The sequence below is a fragment of the Apiospora kogelbergensis genome (genome assembly GCF_038363985.1).
Source record: "Apiospora kogelbergensis strain CBS 113332 chromosome Unknown utg000005l_segment0_segment0, whole genome shotgun sequence".
In the NCBI taxonomy this organism is placed as follows: domain Eukaryota; kingdom Fungi; phylum Ascomycota; class Sordariomycetes; order Amphisphaeriales; family Apiosporaceae; genus Apiospora; species Apiospora kogelbergensis.
Genome location: NW_027117422.1, coordinates 5,512,174 through 5,531,413, shown reverse-complemented (window position 1 = coordinate 5,531,413; position 19,240 = coordinate 5,512,174). Strand labels below are relative to the sequence as shown.

Here is a 19,240-nt window from a genome sequence, read left to right as displayed (position 1 = left end):
GCCGTCAGCTAGATTAGGACGGGCCCGGCCCGGAAGTGAATTCCGTGCAGGGGCTGTCTGGAGCATAGTAGGCTGGCTTGCTTACGCCGTAACCGTATCGGGTGCCTGAACTGCGAGGTCACTACTTGGTCCTTCGTGTACGCTTCCCCATCTGGGCTCATGCCGAACAGAACTGCATCTAGGCGTCGCTTCAACCCTTCATTACTGAACTGTCAACCTTTTGGTTAGGTGGATGTTATGAAATACTGTAAGAAGAAAAAAAAGATATTCCTTGAATACTTCATAGCTTAACACTGAACACCTAAGTTTCAGATGGTATATGTTTCAACTTTAAAGTCTACAACTCTATAGCTCTATTTTGACATCAACAGTTCTATGTAGATCCCACCTCCCGAGCCTCATACCATGCAAAAGATCTCCCACTTCTATAATACGCATTTACGCGGCAGGTAGCTTGAAAGCCCTGGCGAGCAGCTTCTCAAATACATGGTCCGGGTCATACTTTGCCTGCACCTTGCGCATCCTCTGGACGTTGTCGGCGCCGTAGCCGGCGATGACGGGCTCCGCCTCGTTGGCGTCGTTCATGAAGATGTAGCGCATGTGGCTGCCATGCGCGCGGGCGGCGGTCTCGATCTCGGCCATCATGGCGGCGCCGGCGGCGCGCATCGCCTCGTCGTCCGCGGCGTTCCACCACAGCAGGTCGATGTGGAACCACGACTGGGCCACGGCCTCGAGCCCGATCGCGTTGCCGCCGCACTGCTGCTGCCCGGCCGTGACGAGGTGCGAGGAGATGGGCTGCCAGCTGAAGGAGCATGTCCCCGCCGGCACGGACCGGATCGTCTCCATGTGCGGCGAGTTCCGCATCACGCCCTTGATGACGTCCGTCAGCTCCTTGCTGGGCTTGACCGTCATGGCGTGGAAGCGGATGCTGTAGTGTAGAACTGCATTTAGCAACCGCACCCCGAAACTGTCAGGCGGAATAGACTTACCGAGGAATAGCGGGGGTAGGAAATTCGCTCATGACCTGGGTCAATGTTTTGATACCGGTGGTATCCATCAGAGTCTCAAACTTGTCGAATAAGGAGAAGACAGCCGGTTTCTCGACGGGTTTGAGATAAACCAAGGTTAGCACAATCCCGAGGGTTGTGGAATTGGTCGCGGGGAGGTTGATGTTGACAGATGCAAGTGGATCGCGCTCAGGGGAGGCATCATATTCCAGCATGGTGTCCAGGAAATCATCCACTTGGTCCCATTTGATGAGCCTCGTCCCTCCCCAGACTTTATGTACCGGGTACGTCTTGAGGGTGAAAGATGTTACAATGCCTATGGTTTCACGCCATTAGTTGGAATTGTTAACAACAGAAGTAGGCACGGGTGACTCATACCAAAGTTGTTGCTTCCTCCCTTCAGAGCCCAGAAAAGGTCGCTATGGGAAGATTCGTTCGCATCGACAGTCGATCCATCGGCAAGAACAACCTGGAATCACGTTGTTAGATCATGGCGGCATTGTTGGCACATGGAGAAATGGGGGACCAAGCCTACCTGAAAGTTGACAACGTTATCGCAAGCAAGTCCATAGCTCTCTGACAGATAGGAAAGACCACCTTGAACACGGTTAGCATTCTGAAAGCCATCATACATCCTGTCGACGGGGATACGGCACTCACATCCCAGTATCAAGCCACCAACACCGACATCAAGGACCCGACCGCCCACGACGGTGACTTCGTACGGGTCCAAGTAGCCGTAGACGTCTTTCCACCTGAGTCCCGTGCCAACGACGACCTGGTTCTTCTCCTTGTCATAGTCGATGTTGGCGAAGCGAGACATGTCGATCAAGACGCCATGGTCAGCCATGGCGGCACCAGCGACAGGCATGTGGCCGCCGGATCGGACGCCAAAGGTCGCTCCCTCTTGGGCAAGTATCGGCACGCCGGCCTGCAGCTCGTCCACGGTGCGAGGCACGAAGATGCAGGCCGGTTCCAGCCAGGTAGTACTGGACCTATCAGGCGTCCTTGATCAGCTGGAAGGCTACTCGGGAGAGAGATTGATTCTGCCGGCTTACCACGAGGCATGCACCATATCGGTGTAGAGATCGTTTTGGGGAGTGAATGTGGCATTCTGGCTAAACGACTGGCCCAGACGCATACAAGCGCCCGCCGCCGATCCGACGGCGAGGTTGGGGTTGATGGCCCCAATGTCAGTCATGGCTTGCATTGTTGGGTCTAATTGTTTCCAAGAAGGTAGTATTCGAGAAGGTATGTTGGTTCTAGTCGATGGAAAGCAATAAGCAAGTTCGCATGTATTAATATCACCCTCGCTAAAACAACAGTGTTGGGCGTGCAGTGGGCAGTGGAGGCAAGCCGTTCGTACTGCCATGCGTTATCTGCATACACGCAATATGCAAACAATGAAGGATTTGAAGCTTGCATACCCCCTTGCATGACTGTGGTTCTTCCGAGATGCCAATACAAGTAAGTAAGCCATCTGTTAGTGGTGCCACAGTATTGACCAGGGACCATATTTAAAAATCCACAGCTGCATGAGCACAAACCTGAAAGAGGCCCTGTTGCCGGTGCCTTCTGCTGTGCCGCTCCTATGGATGTACTGTTGCAATGTCAAGATGTGCTTACCTGCCTCTTTTTTCTTATTCTTCGTCCCGAACCGCCGAATTATTCCCAAGTAAGAAAAGTGTGCGGCACATAATGAGCGGAGATATGGCAAAAGGACGCCGCCGCAGCCTGCCTGCATGCAACGCCCTCAGTATCATGCACCACCCTCATCATACTACCATCCCTGCTGCATATGCTATTCTTGGAGGGTAAGCTTACCCCCGAGACTGATGATTGACTGGCAGCCGCCTATCTCCTCTGCCTCCACCTCGGAGGTTGGGGTTTCGAAGGATATGCTCAGGATTGGAGAAACAGTCAAGACCGAATGGGCGTGCATGTGATGCAGAAAATCTGCAGATGTACTTGATCTGTGTTCAAATAGACCTAGACTAGCCTCCAGTCATGTTGCTGACTAGTTGTGCGCTGTTGATAACATAACGTATTGCGGTTCATTGTCATCCCTTCACAGAGCTCTCCCCTGATACCGCCATTGTGATCTTTCATCGGCTCTTCTTCACCCTCAGACACCATTACCGTCCAGAACCATGTCGCTCGTTGGGCCCCAACTCCCGCCCACGCAGCTTATACCTCCCCCTACGGTGATCAACGATGAGAACAAGGTGTATTCGATTGCTGCTGCCTGCATCTTCCTGGGCATTTTGGCCAGTCTTTTCGCCTTGACCCGCTTGGTGGGGAGGATCTGGTGCAGGAACTTTGGGCTCGATGACTATGCCGCTGCAGTGGCTTTGGTGAGCAACGCGATGACACTATTTTACCCGGCGCCGTCGATGACTAACATGAAACATTTGAACAGGCGTTCTATATAGGATGGACTATATTCGCAGGCTACATCAATCTCAATGCCGGTGTCGGGAAGCCGCTATGGGAGACCACCGTTGGGGAATGGTCGCTATTCTGGAGGGTAAGTTGAGCCTGCCGGCCATTCCGTGAGCCACGGGTTGCTGAACTGTCTATCCAGAGCGCGTTGATCGCGACATTCCTCTACCCGTCCGTGTCCGGGACGATCCGTATATCGACCGTGCTCTTCTACCAACGTGTCTTTGCCGTGGGCCGGGCCATGAAGATTGCGCTGCACGTGCTACTTGCCTTGCAAGTGGTTTTCATTATCGTCTTCACCGTCACGCCGGGCTTCATCTGCCAGCCCATCTCCGCCATCAACGACCCGTTCACCGTCTTGGTGCAATGCGACTTCAAATTTTTTCTCCATCAACCAGACTTGCGTCTACCTCGTGAGCATACTGTTGGATCTTCTCCTCGTGATAGTACCCGTCATGATCGTTTCCAAACTCCACATGGACAATAAGAGGCGGCGGGCATTGGCATTTGTCTTCCTCTTTGGACTAGGGTAAGTAATTTTATCGACTCTCATGGATTACTCACAGCTTGCTTTGGTAGCCAAGACTCCATTTTTTCTGACACAGTCATAGCGCCACCATCGCTTCAATATACAAGCTCGCCATGCACCTGAAGGAGTGGGTGCAACCTACCCAGGCCGGGCCTGAATGTAAGCCGTCACAGCATCACGCAACCCCTCCCACCCCCTACTCTTTTTCCAAACTAACAAACAACCTGGCAATTAGGGCTGAAATACGCCATGTCTCTATATATCCCTACCCAGTTCACCGACTACGGGACGACCTTCTGGATTCCTTGCCAGGTGGAGCCCGCTCTGGCCATCATCGGCATCTCGCTCCCGGCCCTGCGGCAGCTCTACCTGCAAATCCGCGGAACCAACCAGACGACGACGACGGTGCGGGGATCTTCGGCTGGCAACTCCAAGTCGGGGGCCACGGTCGGCAGCAAGAGGGCCGTGGGTTCGTCGTCGCACCCGGCGGCGGCCTACCCCCGCGCCGACGGGTCGTATGTCGAGCTGCGCCCCTACCAGAGCAACACCTCGGCCCCGCGGACCTCACAGAACATGGACGCGGCGGACGCGGCTCAGCGGCGGAGTTATGTCTAATTAGAGGCGTGCGCTGTGTCAAGTACAGTATCTACATAGTAATTACTAGCATCATCGCAATAAACTACATTACTCAACTGCTCATGCAAACTGGCGCGTTCTCAATCGGTGGGGTTTTGTTCTACGAATAGCAACCTGCTATGTAGCGGATGCAAAGCTGGGGGAGCAGCCTGCTTCCCGTCACGGAAAGACTCGCAACGGGGAGCGGGAACTGGGGTTGCATTCTGACTAACTATTACATTCCATGCATATGTCGTACGGGGTCGCTGGGTGGCGTTGTGGGGGAGCGCGTAATCTACGTAGTACAGATCTGGCACTTGGGCTCCGGGACTTGCCACTAATGGCCATGACTGCATAACAGCCCACACGTACCCCTGAGCGCCCGTAGTCGACGGCTATTTGGTTACTTGCGTGCTTATCTACATAAGTTCTTACATACGAAGTGGCGTCACCTTCTTCGGCCCCCAATCTGGAGCAGGTACTCAAGTCGTCCAATCAGGCAGGTTAAATAGGTAGAGAGAGAGAGAAGATTGCAAATTACCACCTCGGCTGCTCGGCCTTTTCGTTCTTCTTCAGACATACAAATTACTTCCACCGATCGCTTAGGCAGTCATCGCGAGAAAGAAATGCAGGTACCCATCCTCGTGCGTGCGGCCTCCCACTCGGACGTCCATCTGGCCTGGTACGGGCGGTAACCCAGCAAGCCTCCCACCCACCGGCCCACCACCACCCCTGCCGCCTGCGACAAGCGCTTACCGCAAGGCACCCACCAAGGGACCGCGAGATACGACCCGCCCGCGTCCCACATCTTTTCACAGGAAGGGAAACGTCAGTTTTCGTATCTGTGTGTGTGTGTGTGTGTTTTCTGGGAGGGGTGGGCCGGAGGAGGAGGAGGGGGTGTAACGTACACACATGACCTGAATGATATCCAGCTTCTCGGCCCCCGTGACGATGGCGTCCTCGTACGCGTACCAGTTCTCGAAGAACATGAGGTCGAGGCGGAAGACGTCGGCGTTCTCCTCGCCGGAGACGCGCACGCGCACTCTGTTGTTGCTCGGCCGGCCGTCCTTGCCGTTTTCTCCTTCTGGAGGGGCGGCGGCGGGGGTGGCAGCCTGGTAGATGCGATGGTTCCGCCACCGCGGGATGCAGAGCTCGCCCGCCTCGGGGCCCAGCACCAAATCCCCCTCGCCCTCCAGCTCGACGCCGAGCGCGCCCTCGAGCACCTCGAAGTACTCGTTCTGGTACGGGTGGAAGTGCGCCGGCGGCCGCCGCGAGCCCAGGGCGCGCAGGAGCGGGTGGTCGAGCTGGAAGGTCACCTCGACGGCGAAGGCCCGTGTGGGGTGCGCCAGCACCTTGGCTACCACGGCGCCATCGAAACTGGGTTATGGGTTTAGCATCATCAATATGTAGATAGACCTCTCGGGAATGCGGCCGCTTGTGTGATATGGCTAAGGCTTACAATGACAGGTGACGATCAGATGGGGGAGATTGATTCGACATTTTGGGAGATTTGTCGCCGAGGGTTTATCTTGGTCTAGTTCAAGGGTCCGAGTAGAAACAGCACTACATACCATCTAAATCAGCAAGCAGTGTTGATTTTATGGCCACTGGGAAGTGCTCGCTGCCTCATTATTCGATACTCCTATATATCCACCCTCAGGGGTTAATAGAGAACCCCGGTTCTGCCTATTTTGGTGTAGGAATTCTTCATGGGGAATGGCACGAGTAATCTAGCCTGCTGCATGTCCATAACAGGAAATGCGACCTTGCGTACATGGAGCCGGTATGCATCAAAAGGGTATAAGGTGTGGTTCCTCCGTATATTCAGCTAAAAGTGTGCAGGCACTGCCCGTACGATGGGCCCATCCAGCCAAGTTGATCGTAAGTGCGGAGTGCACCCGCATTTGTCGGAGCCTTACGAGCAAATACAGTAAAGCACCTCCGGGCGGCACATTCCAGGAACATCTCTCGGGAGTTCTTCCAGGCGGGTGGCAACGCGCCCTACAATAGGTACCCCTGCGATAGTATTGCATATCTATGAGCTTAGTCAGAAATTCAAAAATTCCCTGTTTCTATCTATCATGGGATGATCCTGGGTCTATATCGCATGATTCAGGTCTGGGAGGAAGCAAACTGGTCATTGTCTGCAAAGAGTAGAGCCGTAATCTGACATGTCCTTTTTGGTATAATCTAAATGCGTGAAAGAGTGTTACTAGCTTTGTTAAGATGATGACAATTAAGAAATTATTGCCGCTGCCCCCAGCTGCAGACCGGGGGTAGTAACTGATAGGCATCACCTTAGTGAAAAAGAGGAAACGATGTAATGCATCCGTCTGCCCGATAACGACGACCCGAACACGTCGAGGTATTGTCTATCCAATGATGACTCCGACCGCAGCTTCCCTATATTGTCCGAGATTTGCTACTCCAAGACCCAAGTGCCAATAGACGAGCCTATCCCGCTCTTCCGTGTTCCCATAAATAAGTTTCTTCCAATTACGGGATCCCCGTTACCCCCAGTTCGCAATACGGCCAATGGTACTCTTCTAGCTTGGGGAAGAAGTGGGAAATCATAATACCTGTCGAAGCCCCCTAGTCTACGCCAGGCCTATAGCCACACCGAAAGCCGCCGTAGTGCTTGATCGTGGCCAGCCAGGCGTGCCGCGTGCGCTTTTTTCGGGCTCCAAGTTCGGTCTTGACGTCCCCAGCAAGATAGACGATCAAGGCCCAGGATCTCGCAGACCTCCTCAATAGCCCGCAAAGCGTCGTGCTCGCTGTTCCTATATTTTACTACTTACATAATGTCTTCAGCACAGCGCCCCCACGTCCCACATACGACGGTCCACCATGTCATTAGCACATCGGACTCCAAGGCTAGATCGAGAGTTTCGGCACCTGTTTGCGGCGGGGGAGTGGAAACACCGCGCATGATGCTGTCTCCGTAGCAGTAGTCGTCAGTTGTCGAGAGCTAGATTACCTAGTAAGTTAAAAGGGTACCGGCTTTCTTCATGAAGGTGCGCGTGTAAAGACTTTATCACGGCAGTTTCGCACACGACGTCACATCCTTGGAAGTACCCAGCAACTCCAGATTGACGTGGTATAACAGCTGGGATAGCAACTAGAGAGAGGTGGAAGCTGGAAGGCTAGTAGCAGCGAAGTGGTGAAGTATTGCTACTTTAGAATGTTGAATGTTCATTTGTACGGAATATATTCTCATTATTTCGTTAATGTCGTGTATCTGGTGGATTCTACCAACGTGGTTCACCACCCAGTTCATATATCCTAGCCTGCCCAACCAGAACATCGTCAGTTCTTACACTGGCAGATTGTCCGCGTAGCCGAGTCTTTCCACGCCCTCCTTCTTCCTGTCTTCGGCCAGCGTCTTGGCAAACTTGCTTCTGTCCCGAATCTCGGGTCCCTTCCAGTAGAAGACGTAGATGGGAACCACCACGATCACACTCAACCCCGCCAGGATGGTGCTGGCGTACTCGACAGAGTAGCCGTCAATGTTCGTGTACATGGGCGTCGCATACATGGCTGAGATACCGGCAAGAAAATCTCGAGCAAAGGCGTTACCACCGCAGGCAGACGCCGAGTAGACGCCGTACGCTGCAATCATGTAGTCGACCGCTAAAAAATGGTATTCTGTCAGCTACTCTTCGTGCAATGGTGGAGGGGTTTTCAGGTGGACTAACAAGAATAATATATCGCATAATTTGAAATTCCGACAAGGGCAGAGAAGATCATCGGCGCGATCCAGTGCACGCGCGGCGGACCGAGGGACGTCCAGGCGAAGCCGATGAGGCCGATGGGCTCGAGGGGCGCCAGCCAGAGAAGCACCTTGAGTCGTCGCTCGGGAAGGAACCAGTCGTTGCCCTTCTTGCGTCGGATCGAGTCGTCCCGCCAGAAACAGGGGAGGTACATGAGATAAGCGATGAAATAAGCGAGGTTGATGGGGATGAAGGCCCAGGCCTGCGCGAGGATGCCGAAGTCCCATTTGGTGTATACTTCGGGGAAGGACTCGAGGAAGGTGAAGATCAGGGCGTCGGAGAAACCGGAGAGCAGCGATAAGCAGAGCACGATGGGCTCGCGGACGAACATCTCGAACGGGCGCATCCAGACGATGCCCGCTTCTTTCAGCGAGATGCGAGGCGTCTTCAGCTCGTTAGGGCCGTAGATGTTAGGGTCCTGGCCCGTACGGCGCCGTCGCTTGGCTTCCCTGTCGAGGAGGATGGTGGCGCGGCTTTCGGGCATGAAGAAGAAAACCGCCTGGGTGACACCGCCGAAAATAAGCATGATCCAGAAGAACCATTGCCATGTCAGGACTGTAAAAAGTCAGTTATGGACGGGATGTGAATGGGGAGCATATGGTACTTACATCTTTGTATCGGCCCTCCAATGACTCCTCCAATACTTGTGCCGATACAAGATGATAGCACGATGAAAGCCAACGGCCATTGTTGTTCTTCCGGCTGATACAGATCCGCAATCAGACCGAGGGGTAACACTGCCGCCAGCTGTGGATAAACCGCCCTAGATGAAGTCAGTAAAGATGCACCACAAGGAGCACTGGCAGCACGACTTACGAGAGCGCGGCAAACAACGATGGTTCCCCAATTAGGAGCCAAAGCGCAGGGGATCTGCCATATGTTGATGAGAAACATGGAGAGCTGGAGGATAGGCCATCTTCCAAACTCCTCACTCCAGGGCGCCCAGAGCTCGCAGCCAAAAGAGTACAAGACCAGATAGATCATCTGGCCAACTCGGGCGCCCTGCTCGTCGATTCCAAACTCGGCCGAAAGGGGCTTGACGGCGCTGGGAAACACGGATGTGTTGTAGTTCATGGAGATCTGAATGGCAGCCACGGAACTAAGGTACATCCATTTCTTCCATGTCGGCCACGCGTACGCGAGAACCTCAGGACAATCGACTTCCTTCAATTCACGTCGACCTTGAGGGTCAACCGCTTTGCTGTCGACTTTCTCGTTGGTGTCCTCTGAGCTGGAGGTTCCAGGGTCCTGATTCGGGAGTCCGACTTCATCCTTTTCGGTCTCGGTAGGATACCTGCTGTGATCTGGGGAGGAGTCCATCTGGGGATCAGGCCTGGGTGCTGTCATGGCTGGGGTTGATCTGAGGAAATCAAACCACTGCTTGTGAAGAGCGACATGGCGGTGATTTATTTCGTGATTTATTTCACCACCAAACCGTATCGTCGATGACCTGAGTTGCTACTCCACTGAGAGATTTCCACACCTCCATGCGCCATGTGAAAAATTGAACCCGCATAAGGGCCGAGTAGGGCGTAATCCACTATCATTCCTACCGCCAGACATGATTCGTGACAGGATAGACAATCGTCGACCGTGCAATGGATTAAAACACAAGCCGTTGGTTTGTGTGTAGACATGCGGCGTGCGTGCCTCAAGAGATCGTTGATTTAAGCATTTTGGCGTGCCTTAAATCGAGTTATTATTGCTTCACTTTGCTAAGCCCTCTGCCCTACGCCAAGTTCATCGGATGCGGCTCTGGGTGGTACCCTGGACAAATGACGACGGGCGCAGATAGATCTTCACAGATCTTCACGGGTGACGTCAAACCCTTGCCTGAATAGCGGGTTCTGCAAAGGGCGATTAGACTATTGAGCTCTTGGCGCAAACTCGTCAGGTGGGGACGCTGGGGATGTCCACTTCGGTCGAATGGTATTGCATCATATTGAACCTGAAGACCCCAGACTTCTGCTTGACGCGCTGCTGGTATTTTTGCGGTTGCGGTGGCGGTTCGTTGGGGAGCGGGGGCCCCGTAGTCAACACCCTGGGGCGGCCGGCAGTGGTTCAATGGTCGCATACACCCGGTCTGCACGGCGACGACATTGGCCGGTGACTACGCAATTGCCGGATCAGCACGAGTAAGAAATGCCAATACTGTACTTAGGAAAAGTGTTTCCCATACTTATATGACGTGGAATTGAGTAAGGACCTGAAGAGACGTTCACATTCATTCAAACGGCACCCCTCTCCTCTGATTTGAAGAATAGAATAGAGCCGCGAAGCTGCATAGTAATACTCGTGTGTAGCATAAGATAGGATTGCATGAAATAAGTCCGCCTCGCCCCCCTAGTGCGACACTGACACTCTAAAAGTCCGGACTCTCAACTCGGTCTTTGGCAGCGTCCGGTATGAACTCCCGCTTGGCATTATAAAAAGCGACAATGTCGAACACGATGGCGACCATAAAAATAGACAACATTATCCGACATTGACCGTTGTGTATACAAACCATTGCTACTAAAGACTCATTCTCACCAATTAGACACCCATCACACACACTATCCCATACTCCACCATGTCTTCTTTCATGGAATCCCTGCCACGCCCCACCAAAACCTACCACACCAAGTCCTACGCCCGCATCGCCGAGGACCACGACTTCGACGGCGCCGGTAAGACCGTGCTGGTGACGGGCGGCGCCGGCGGCGTGGGCCTCGCCATCTCGCGGGCCTTCGCCGAGGCCGGTGTCTCGCGCCTGGTTATTGTATCGCGATCGACGGAGCCCCAAGCCCGGGCGAAAGCCGAGCTCGAGGCCGCGCACCCGGGCCTCGAGGTGCGGACGTACGCGGCGTCCATCACGGACCGCGCGCGCACCGCCGAGATCCTGCGCGACCTCGACGCGGGCGGCGGCGTCGACGTCCTGGTGCTCTGCGCCGCCGTGGCGCACCGTCGCGTCACGGCCGCCGAGGTCGCCCCGCAAGAGGTCCGCGACGCATTTGAGGTCAATGCAATAGCGCCCTTCGATTGGGTCCAGACGTACCTGGCGTCGCCGCCGCCCACGTCCAAGACCAAGACCGTCATCAACGTCTCCTCGGCCGCGGCCCAGATGCGCCACCCTATGCGCGCGGCGTACGGGCCGAGCAAGGCTGCTGGGGCCGCCATCATGCAGGCGTTCGCTGCCGAGGTCGACTGGAGGCGGAAACAGCAGCCTGTCGGGGCAGAGGAGGGGAAGACGCGCATCTTCTCGTTCCACCCGGGCTCCCATTACACCCCCGGCGTGGCGGAGCACTTTGCCCGCGACGCGCTCGAGTGGGACGACATCAACCTGCCGGCGCACTTTGCGCGCTGGCTTGCGGGGCCCCAGAGTGATTTCCTGCACGGGCGCTTCCTCTGGGCGCACTGGGACGTAGATGAACTGATCGCAGCCAAGGAGGCGTTAGCGGAAAGTCCGGAGGCTCTATTGATTGGGTTGATCCAGTTGTAAGGGTCATACTAGTAGAAAATGCTTGGTGGGCTCCGTTTGACTTGTATAATACGACTATAAAGCATAGATAGGTGCTTGGCACATAGCCTGGCTTGTCGCCGTAAACGCTATGTCGTATCTCCTGAGTTTAGCACCCTCCTGATAGTGAGCCCGCCCGCTTTGGCCGTTTCCGTACCGGGGGTTAGATCTCACTTCCTCCTGCCTCATGCGGTCACCGGCCAAATAAAGGTGAGCCCGTCGATTTCTTCCTCGGCAGCTGATTGGAAGGTCGTGTCGTCTTGCTTGTCCATTGGTGAGCTCCAGATTTCTAACCCTCCATCTAAACTGCACTGCATACAAGCCTCCATCCCACGAAACGGACAGGAGATCAAGTGCAGTACAACATGACCAACGCATCCGTCTGTGACGATTTGCACTTGAGCCCTGTTCAAGGCTGCAGAGGCAATTTCGACTTCTCGTTGCTGTTCAAGCACACACTCCTATCAGCCCCATCTTGCTTGTTTCTCATTCTGGTCGTCCTTCGATTTCTTGTCCTAGTTCCGAAACAAAGGAAAAACCAGAGAGTTGTCGCGGGCCCGCCGCTGCGTTGGGCCGAGCTTGCCGCCGTCGCCTGCTACGGCACTAGTGAGGTTGTCCTCTTCGTCTCGTGGACGCACGCCTACCCAGGTCTCTACGGTTCAAGAGCCAGCCTCGGTGCCGCAGTATTGCGACTTCTCAATGTCCTCGCGCTAGGGGCAATACCATGGGTGATTGCTTTCAATGTGAGGGCGCAGGAAGAGACGCTGACAAACTGCAACCATAGAAACAGAAATGGATCGTCAGCTGGCTGGAAATAATGTGTACTACTTACCATCAAGGGGATAATGAACAAGTCGACTTTCTGCAGATTGCGGCGTATGTATCCTTTCACATATAGTCGTGTGAGGGTGAAGACGAAAGCAGCCCCGGTGAAAGCCCAAATCGAGACCAAGGTGGTGGTTCTCCGATCATGTGCTAGATAACTTTCGCGTCCTGGATCTGTTATGTTTCCGTCCTTGGCCGATATGTTCACGGTATGTAAGGGTCGTCAAACGAAAACACATCGTGTTTTGATGCCCTTTCTGTGATGTCGTTATCGCTTTATCAAGGGCCAAAGGAATGAAAGGGGCGTGGAAAACATGATCAACTGCCACCAAGCAAATACTGGTTGGTTGGTATACATGGTGAACGGAATGGTCTGTCGGCTCTTTCACACACCGCTTACGGGTTATGACCCGTGTATATTATTTATTTACTGGGTTCTCGTCTCGTGTTGCTAGTTGCGCGGAATATGCCTCACAACTCGCAGAGTTTCGTGCCATGCTGTGGCTGCATCAACTCAACTATTTGACGAGTCTCGTCCAACTAAATGCAATCCAGGCTCTAGTTCCGGCAAGAACGGACTTGCCTTGCCAACATGAAAACAGCAGGTGTTTCATAATTTCAGACGGGAAACAAAGTCTGTGAAACATGCACAGATGCTAGTGATTGTCTTTATAGGGCTTGTCATTCGACCACGACTAGTAAACAAAATAGATAAACAGGTGCTAGACTATAGTGCATAAACTAGACCACTCACTAGCTTATAGAGTATGTATATGTGAGGCAAAGAGTAAGACCGGCGTGATGCGGCTCCGAGGTGGCCGATAAGGCTCGGACTTGGCGCCATCGTCCAAATGTCCGACCTCCGAGATCCGAACCCGAACAACGCCCGAGCTGAAATAAAAGAAGACAAGGTCAACATCGGCTCCCCAGTCCTCTGAAACGAGTTGAATATGATTTATCTTTCTTCTACCTCTTGATTGAACCTAAACATCACGCTTGCCGCCTTAACCTATTCATCATGCAGCCAGGCACCCCACCCCACCCCTGGAACGCCTATCGCGCCCACTGGCGTGGCATGCCCTACCGCGCCCGAGGCTCGCCTCTGATTCGATTGGCCCTGTTTGGAGCCGGCAGCTACTTCATCGCCAAATGGGTGGTTCGGTGAGTCATGGACGAGCGTCTTCGAGCGTCAAGACAAAGACTGACGCTTCCACCAGCAACGAACTGAGGCACGAGGGAACTCAACAGCACCCGCCCCGGCAACAGATCAGGTGTAGCGACTGTAACAATAAGATTGAATCCACCCCTGACAACAAGCGCGCGCAATGAGGGGCCTAGACTAGTCGGAGCTACATTTTGACATCGGTCTGTGTTTTAATTGGGCGGACAAACCCGGTGTGGAATAGATACTGTATGGGCGTTGATGGAATTAAATATAGGATCATGCTCACTTAGCCCTACGGTGATAGCAATGCGTGAATAACACACTCCGTTTAGAGATTCCATACATAAATTAACCTCTATGTGCTTTATTTTTCTCTATTTCTTATATACAACCCATGACGCCCGTTTCCATCGTCATCTCCTCGGTGTTGGGCTTGATTGGGACGCTTGCATAATCCCCGTCGGTTGCCAGGGCCCGAGTGTTGGTGATGCCTGAATCGGACTCCGATTGTTCTGGGGTCCCTGCGACTGTTGTGGTATAGACATTGGTGACAGCCTTTGTTGCTGCTTGGCCCCTTCCGACTGTGCTCTCTGGGGCGCATGTTGCAACTGTGCTGCCAAGTGATGCGCTTTTGCTAGCTCTTCTTTCGAAGGCGTATTGGGGTGTTCCATCGCTATATGGGGAAGAGGTCTTCGCTCTCCATTCGCAGCCCCGAGAGGCGTTGTCGATCGCTGGACCGGTCCTACCCTCGTGGCCGGCATGGCCGAATACGGAGGGGGCTGGGATCCCCAGTACCCATCCAGGTCGGCGGCGTGGAAGATCCGGGGCTCGTCGTCATAATCTTCGTGTCGGCCGAACAGGAACGACTGGTCCGCCAAGACCTTTTTGGGGCCACCGGAAAGTTTGAGAGGTTCGGGTGTCAGGGACGCCGGCGCTTCGTATATCCCCGAGCTTGTCTTGCTTGTCCCCCGCGCGGGTGTATCGCATACTGAAGCGTCAAGCTCGTAGATGCTTTTCACCATTTCCCGATAGTTGCGAGACCCCTTTTGGTCTCGGCTGTGAAAGTCGCCGAATTCTTGCTGGACTGAAAGAGGGGATCCCCTTACACTGGGGAGAGGTGTTCCCCTGATACTGGGGAGGGGAGTTCCCACTCTACTGGGAGGATACGAAGACACGGGGGATACCAGTGCTGGGTAGTGGTTCCCCCTTACGCTCGGAGGATAGGCCGAAACGGGCGACACCATTTGTTGCCAGCTCTGAAATGAGTTGTTCCTGCTCAGCAAAGTTTGCTGGAGACTTGGAGCGTTCGGGCTCGGCCAACGGTTCAGTGTCGGATCCCTCTCTTTTCGTGTTGGTCGTGTAGTTGCGATTAAACGACTTCCCCCGGCAATACAGGCGCATATTGTTCCTATGTGGACTTCGAAGATGGAGAGAACGAATTTGACTCCAGCCCACCATGTTTTGTCGTCGACGTTCAGGCCATGGATAGCCACCGCCCAGTTGGCGATCGCAAATGAGAATGCCCTGTATTGTTCGTTGTCAGCTTAGCAATCAGGCACATACTGTTTGTATGACTCACAATACACCGCTGAAGATGACCACACCAAATTCGATCTTCTCCTGGGCCTTCATGAATCTCTTCCTCCAGATTAGGAGCACCGGCATCACGGCCAACCAGATATTCGAGGAGATATGACCGGCGCCGAACACCACGCTGACCACGTTTGACTGAACGCACCAACCCATCTCTGCGTTCTTCCACGGCTTGTCCCTTGGCGTGCACTGCATAAACCCGGCGACCATGTTGGCGAGGAGCCACTCGATTACGTAGACCATGGCAGCGTAGATGCCCCAGCGGAGTTTCCGTTTCGAGCCGGCCAGTTCGAGGTAGAGGACGAGCAGGGAGATCTTGAAGCCCATGGATGCCAGGAGCCACATCTCCGTCGCGATACCCACGATACTGTAGTAGCGTGAGCTAGAGTCGTCGGTGTATTGCCCAATGTGTAACCCCAATCCGTTGGAAGCGGCGTTTGCTATTAATATGCTGTACGAAAGCAAGAAAATGAATGTGGTGGCTATTATATCTGTCGTCGGGTTAGCACATCTGTATTCGAAAGATAGAACGAAGACAAGTTGGGGAAAGGGGAAACGCACAGTCGTCTTTGCCTAAACCTTTTCTCATCAATATGAGCCGCGAATAAAATCGAGCGACAATAAACAAAAAGGTGATGAAGGGCATCGCCACCGCGCATCTCCACACATGCACACCATTCTCTGCGGGGAGCTCCATGTTTGGGGGAGAAGCAAACACCGGACTTCTGCTGTGTGACAAGCGGTCGGCAGAAAAGGTTCAAACGTAATTGTCGGGGTGGTCTGACGAGGCAAAGGGATATATGAAAGCCTTCGTCGGCATAGCAGAGATTTGATTGCAAAAGGTTGTTGGTGGTTTCCGACAGTCAACATGTAATAATCTTGGCCATCAGCTGAGAACGGCGTTCCTGGCGGTCCACGTAAGATTCCATTCCATCGCCATGCTCAACACGGCACGGTTCACGAGGAAGCGAAGCCGACGAGACGCATGAGTGGCCAAGGAGCTTCCGATTGGTTTGCGGCAGCTATTAATATCGATTTGGCGTTGGCCGAGATGGATTGATCTGGACATTCGGCCCTGGAAAGCCTCTTTTGGTGCCGTCAGCTTACCTGGGATGCGCGCCACGAGAACCACAAATTCCCCCATTGGGTCGCCAGCAGGAACCCAGCAGGAACAGGGGCGCCGATCCAACGAATCCCACGAGGCAGTGTCTCAACCAACACCCCAATCCGGCAAATGTGTTCCTGGCAGACACACTGGGCAATTCTTCTAGAACATATTTCTGTGCTGCAGTCATCTTTCTGAAACCTACGTGGCCCGCTTTCCGATTAGTTGGCTGGTTTGGCTGACAACTACTGTTCCACCGTATTTATTGGGCTGCAGGACGGGACGAGGTCACAAATGATAATATAAACAAGCGTAGAGCCGCATCACGGGTTGTTGGTGGAGAAAGTAGCCTTTATAGCCCTCCAATCTAACTTCTACCGTAGTTCGATTTCATTATCATTATCATGCTTGTTGATTTGGTGGCTGATAGGGCCGTTAACGTTGCCGTTGAGGTGGCCGTTGAAGTGGCCATTGACGTGATTATTGTACGTCAAGTTGTTGGTCACACGTAAGGGCGTGATAGGGGGTGCCGTCTGCAGCTTGCTACCCCGCAGGAACTTGATGCTCCTCAGCACATCGACGAACTTGGACTCGCTCTTTTCGGTGCTGACCCGCGACGAGATCCGGTGCCGTGTTATCAATATGTTGAGGGCGGGAAGGCAGGCACAGACCACACCAATAGTGACTTCGGCAGTGCTGTGGAGGAATATTAGAGCTAGGTACATAGACGGGGCTGGTTGCGGACCAGGCTTGCAATACTGTATATGTCTGTTGGGTTGACAGCTTGACATCGAGCCGAAAGGAAATGGGGAGAGAGAAGGGGAAAAAACAGGGGTTCACCCACCCAAGCAGGTTAAACCGGACAAAATCCACACTCTGGTCGCTAGAGTTCTGCAGCTTGATGACGATGACCATGCGCACGGTACTGGCCATGGTCGCGATGCCGCCCAGCCCCAGCATGCACCAGATCTTCAGCTTCTGCGCCATGTGCATGCGCAAGGAAATGATGGCTGGGACGGGCAGCAGCAGGACGGCGACGTCGGACACGGTGCTCATGACGGTGTCGGCGACGAAGAGCGAGCGCTGCGAGACGAGGTTGACCCCCTTGATGCTCAGGTCCCAGTAGCTCGAGATGGGCCGGCAGACCTGCACCTTGATGATGAAGACGGGCACGTAGTAGCAGAGCATCAGCACGATGATGACCCACGCGCTGATGCGCGTCGCCCGGAACGTCCCGAAGACGCGCGCTATTACCAGCAGCAGCGCGAACTACAGGCGCGCACTTGATGTTAGTTACGGTTCGCGAAACGACGGGAGGGTGGAAAGAGCGGTAGACAGCAATTCGCCCAAGAGCGGGAGAGCCGAGCAGATCGAGTATTTTCCGCTCTTCGCAAGAGGAAAGGGCATACTTTCGTAAACCATGCATTGGGGCCGTAAACTAAAGTGTCTGCGTATAGCGACTTGAGAAAGATGAGAGTCAGTCGCGGCAGCAGCAGGAAGGAGACGAGCAGGACGTACCTTGAGAAATCCTTCGTAGTTTTGGGCTGTCAGATCCCATGCGTGATACCCTCCGCCAAAATGTGACACTAAGTCTGACGTGAGCTCTCCATTCTCTTTTCTGCCGGCCGACGATAATCTACTCACTCATCATGGCCGTCACGCCGTACCCTTCCGCGAGCACCTGCAGAGTCGAAGAAGCGGTCAGTTATCGGGGCTGGATCGACGAAAGGTTGAAGTCGGGCGGACACGCACCCATGCAATGCAACAAGCCCCTGATATGTCGTGGGTCTCGGTCAGCACATGTCATCGCCTCCCGCGGAGCAAGCACGCAAGCAAAGGTCGGACAGGCGAAGCGACTTACAGTCGTCAAGGAGAAAAGGCGGGGCCACCCGGAGCTTCACGTACACGCGCATGACTATGAACGGCGTCATGATGACCATGGAGAGAATCTGCGCCACCAGATTCACGGTATGCAATACGTCGTCCGGGTTCTCGAAGTTCGGCGTCACGCCGGGAGGCGGTGCGACAGCTCCAACAGGGCCGGGCGGCGGCATCGTAGAGGCATCAGCTTGGGTGGTAGGTGGGAAGAGGAGCGCCCACAGAATTCGAACGAAGGAAAAGACAAGCTGCAATTACAGAACGTTGGGTCAAGGTGTGTAGGGTATTTTGCTTGTTATTTTTCTCTATTAGAGGCAGGACGGGTAGTCGCCGGACCGGCCAGCAGCATCCCAGGGCCCCTCCCAGTCCCTGTGAGGGGTCGTGGTCGTCCAGCAAACCTCCAAACCTTGATTGATCTAAGATTTGGGGGACGGTAGAGTAATATAATTGCAGAAGGGGGCGAGGCGAGGGCACAATCTTTGCAGCAAGGGACGCAGTAATATCGAGAAACCTTAATGGGTTCCTGGTCCATCGCGAAGAGGCAGAGAGGGGAGACTGATTCACCGGTTCGTGAGGTCTTGGAAAGGCTTCTAGAAGACCATTAGCGATATATCAGATATTCTAGGCGCACCGACCTGGTCTTGCATGACTCAATCACAGCTCTATGAGTTTGGAGGAGATTGCCGGGCCAGGTCCAAGCATTCGGATGTACCCTTTGGGTGTGGTCTTCGGGCACACAAGTGGCCAATGGAGGAACCTGGAGTTGGGACGGGGGAATTTCTTGAGTCGTCGCCATTGAGAGAAACATGCTA

At 54.0% G+C, this 19,240-nt stretch overlaps 8 protein-coding genes across 8 annotated transcripts; 3 read left to right on the top strand and 5 right to left on the bottom strand.

The window, feature by feature from the left end:
* Positions 1 to 438: 438 nt before the first annotated feature.
* On the bottom strand, positions 439 to 2,217 carry PG998_008463 (FAD-binding oxidoreductase; the record flags this gene model as incomplete). Its single annotated transcript, XM_066875279.1, has 6 exons — positions 439 to 928; positions 990 to 1,323; positions 1,386 to 1,476; positions 1,543 to 1,604; positions 1,668 to 2,002; positions 2,066 to 2,217. 6 exons carry the CDS (start codon positions 2,215 to 2,217, stop codon positions 439 to 441), a joined length of 1,464 nt encoding a protein of 487 aa, XP_066731224.1.
* A 488-nt stretch (positions 2,218 to 2,705) lies between these two features.
* PG998_008462 (uncharacterized protein) lies at positions 2,706 to 4,593 on the top strand (the record flags this gene model as incomplete). The annotated part of the gene is made up of 5 exons (XM_066875278.1): positions 2,706 to 2,821; positions 3,154 to 3,361; positions 3,427 to 3,534; positions 3,592 to 3,862; positions 4,214 to 4,593. 5 exons carry the CDS (start codon positions 2,706 to 2,708, stop codon positions 4,591 to 4,593), a joined length of 1,083 nt encoding a protein of 360 aa, XP_066731223.1.
* Positions 4,594 to 5,203: 610 nt separating this feature from the next.
* On the bottom strand, positions 5,204 to 6,093 carry PG998_008461 (uncharacterized protein; the record flags this gene model as incomplete). Its single annotated transcript, XM_066875277.1, has 3 exons — positions 5,204 to 5,401; positions 5,502 to 5,970; positions 6,053 to 6,093. The coding sequence occupies 3 exons, from the start codon at positions 6,091 to 6,093 to the stop codon at positions 5,204 to 5,206; spliced, it is 708 nt and encodes a 235-aa protein (XP_066731222.1).
* Positions 6,094 to 7,906: 1,813 nt separating this feature from the next.
* On the bottom strand, positions 7,907 to 9,683 carry PG998_008460 (MFS general substrate transporter; the record flags this gene model as incomplete). Its single annotated transcript, XM_066875276.1, has 3 exons — positions 7,907 to 8,223; positions 8,289 to 8,918; positions 8,972 to 9,683. The coding sequence occupies 3 exons, from the start codon at positions 9,681 to 9,683 to the stop codon at positions 7,907 to 7,909; spliced, it is 1,659 nt and encodes a 552-aa protein (XP_066731221.1).
* Positions 9,684 to 10,935: 1,252 nt separating this feature from the next.
* On the top strand, positions 10,936 to 11,844 carry PG998_008459 (uncharacterized protein; the record flags this gene model as incomplete). Its single annotated transcript, XM_066875275.1, has 1 exon — positions 10,936 to 11,844. The coding sequence occupies one exon, from the start codon at positions 10,936 to 10,938 to the stop codon at positions 11,842 to 11,844; it is 909 nt and encodes a 302-aa protein (XP_066731220.1).
* Positions 11,845 to 13,705: 1,861 nt separating this feature from the next.
* Positions 13,706 to 14,016, top strand: PG998_008458 (uncharacterized protein; the record flags this gene model as incomplete). The annotated part of the gene is made up of 2 exons (XM_066875274.1): positions 13,706 to 13,848; positions 13,905 to 14,016. 2 exons carry the CDS (start codon positions 13,706 to 13,708, stop codon positions 14,014 to 14,016), a joined length of 255 nt encoding a protein of 84 aa, XP_066731219.1.
* A 249-nt stretch (positions 14,017 to 14,265) lies between these two features.
* On the bottom strand, positions 14,266 to 16,142 carry PG998_008457 (uncharacterized protein; the record flags this gene model as incomplete). The annotated part of the gene is made up of 3 exons (XM_066875273.1): positions 14,266 to 15,376; positions 15,432 to 15,885; positions 16,121 to 16,142. The coding sequence occupies 3 exons, from the start codon at positions 16,140 to 16,142 to the stop codon at positions 14,266 to 14,268; spliced, it is 1,587 nt and encodes a 528-aa protein (XP_066731218.1).
* A 782-nt stretch (positions 16,143 to 16,924) lies between these two features.
* On the bottom strand, positions 16,925 to 18,604 carry PG998_008456 (uncharacterized protein; the record flags this gene model as incomplete). The annotated part of the gene is made up of 3 exons (XM_066875272.1): positions 16,925 to 17,235; positions 17,426 to 17,797; positions 18,412 to 18,604. The coding sequence occupies 3 exons, from the start codon at positions 18,602 to 18,604 to the stop codon at positions 16,925 to 16,927; spliced, it is 876 nt and encodes a 291-aa protein (XP_066731217.1).
* Positions 18,605 to 19,240: the final 636 nt, after the last annotated feature.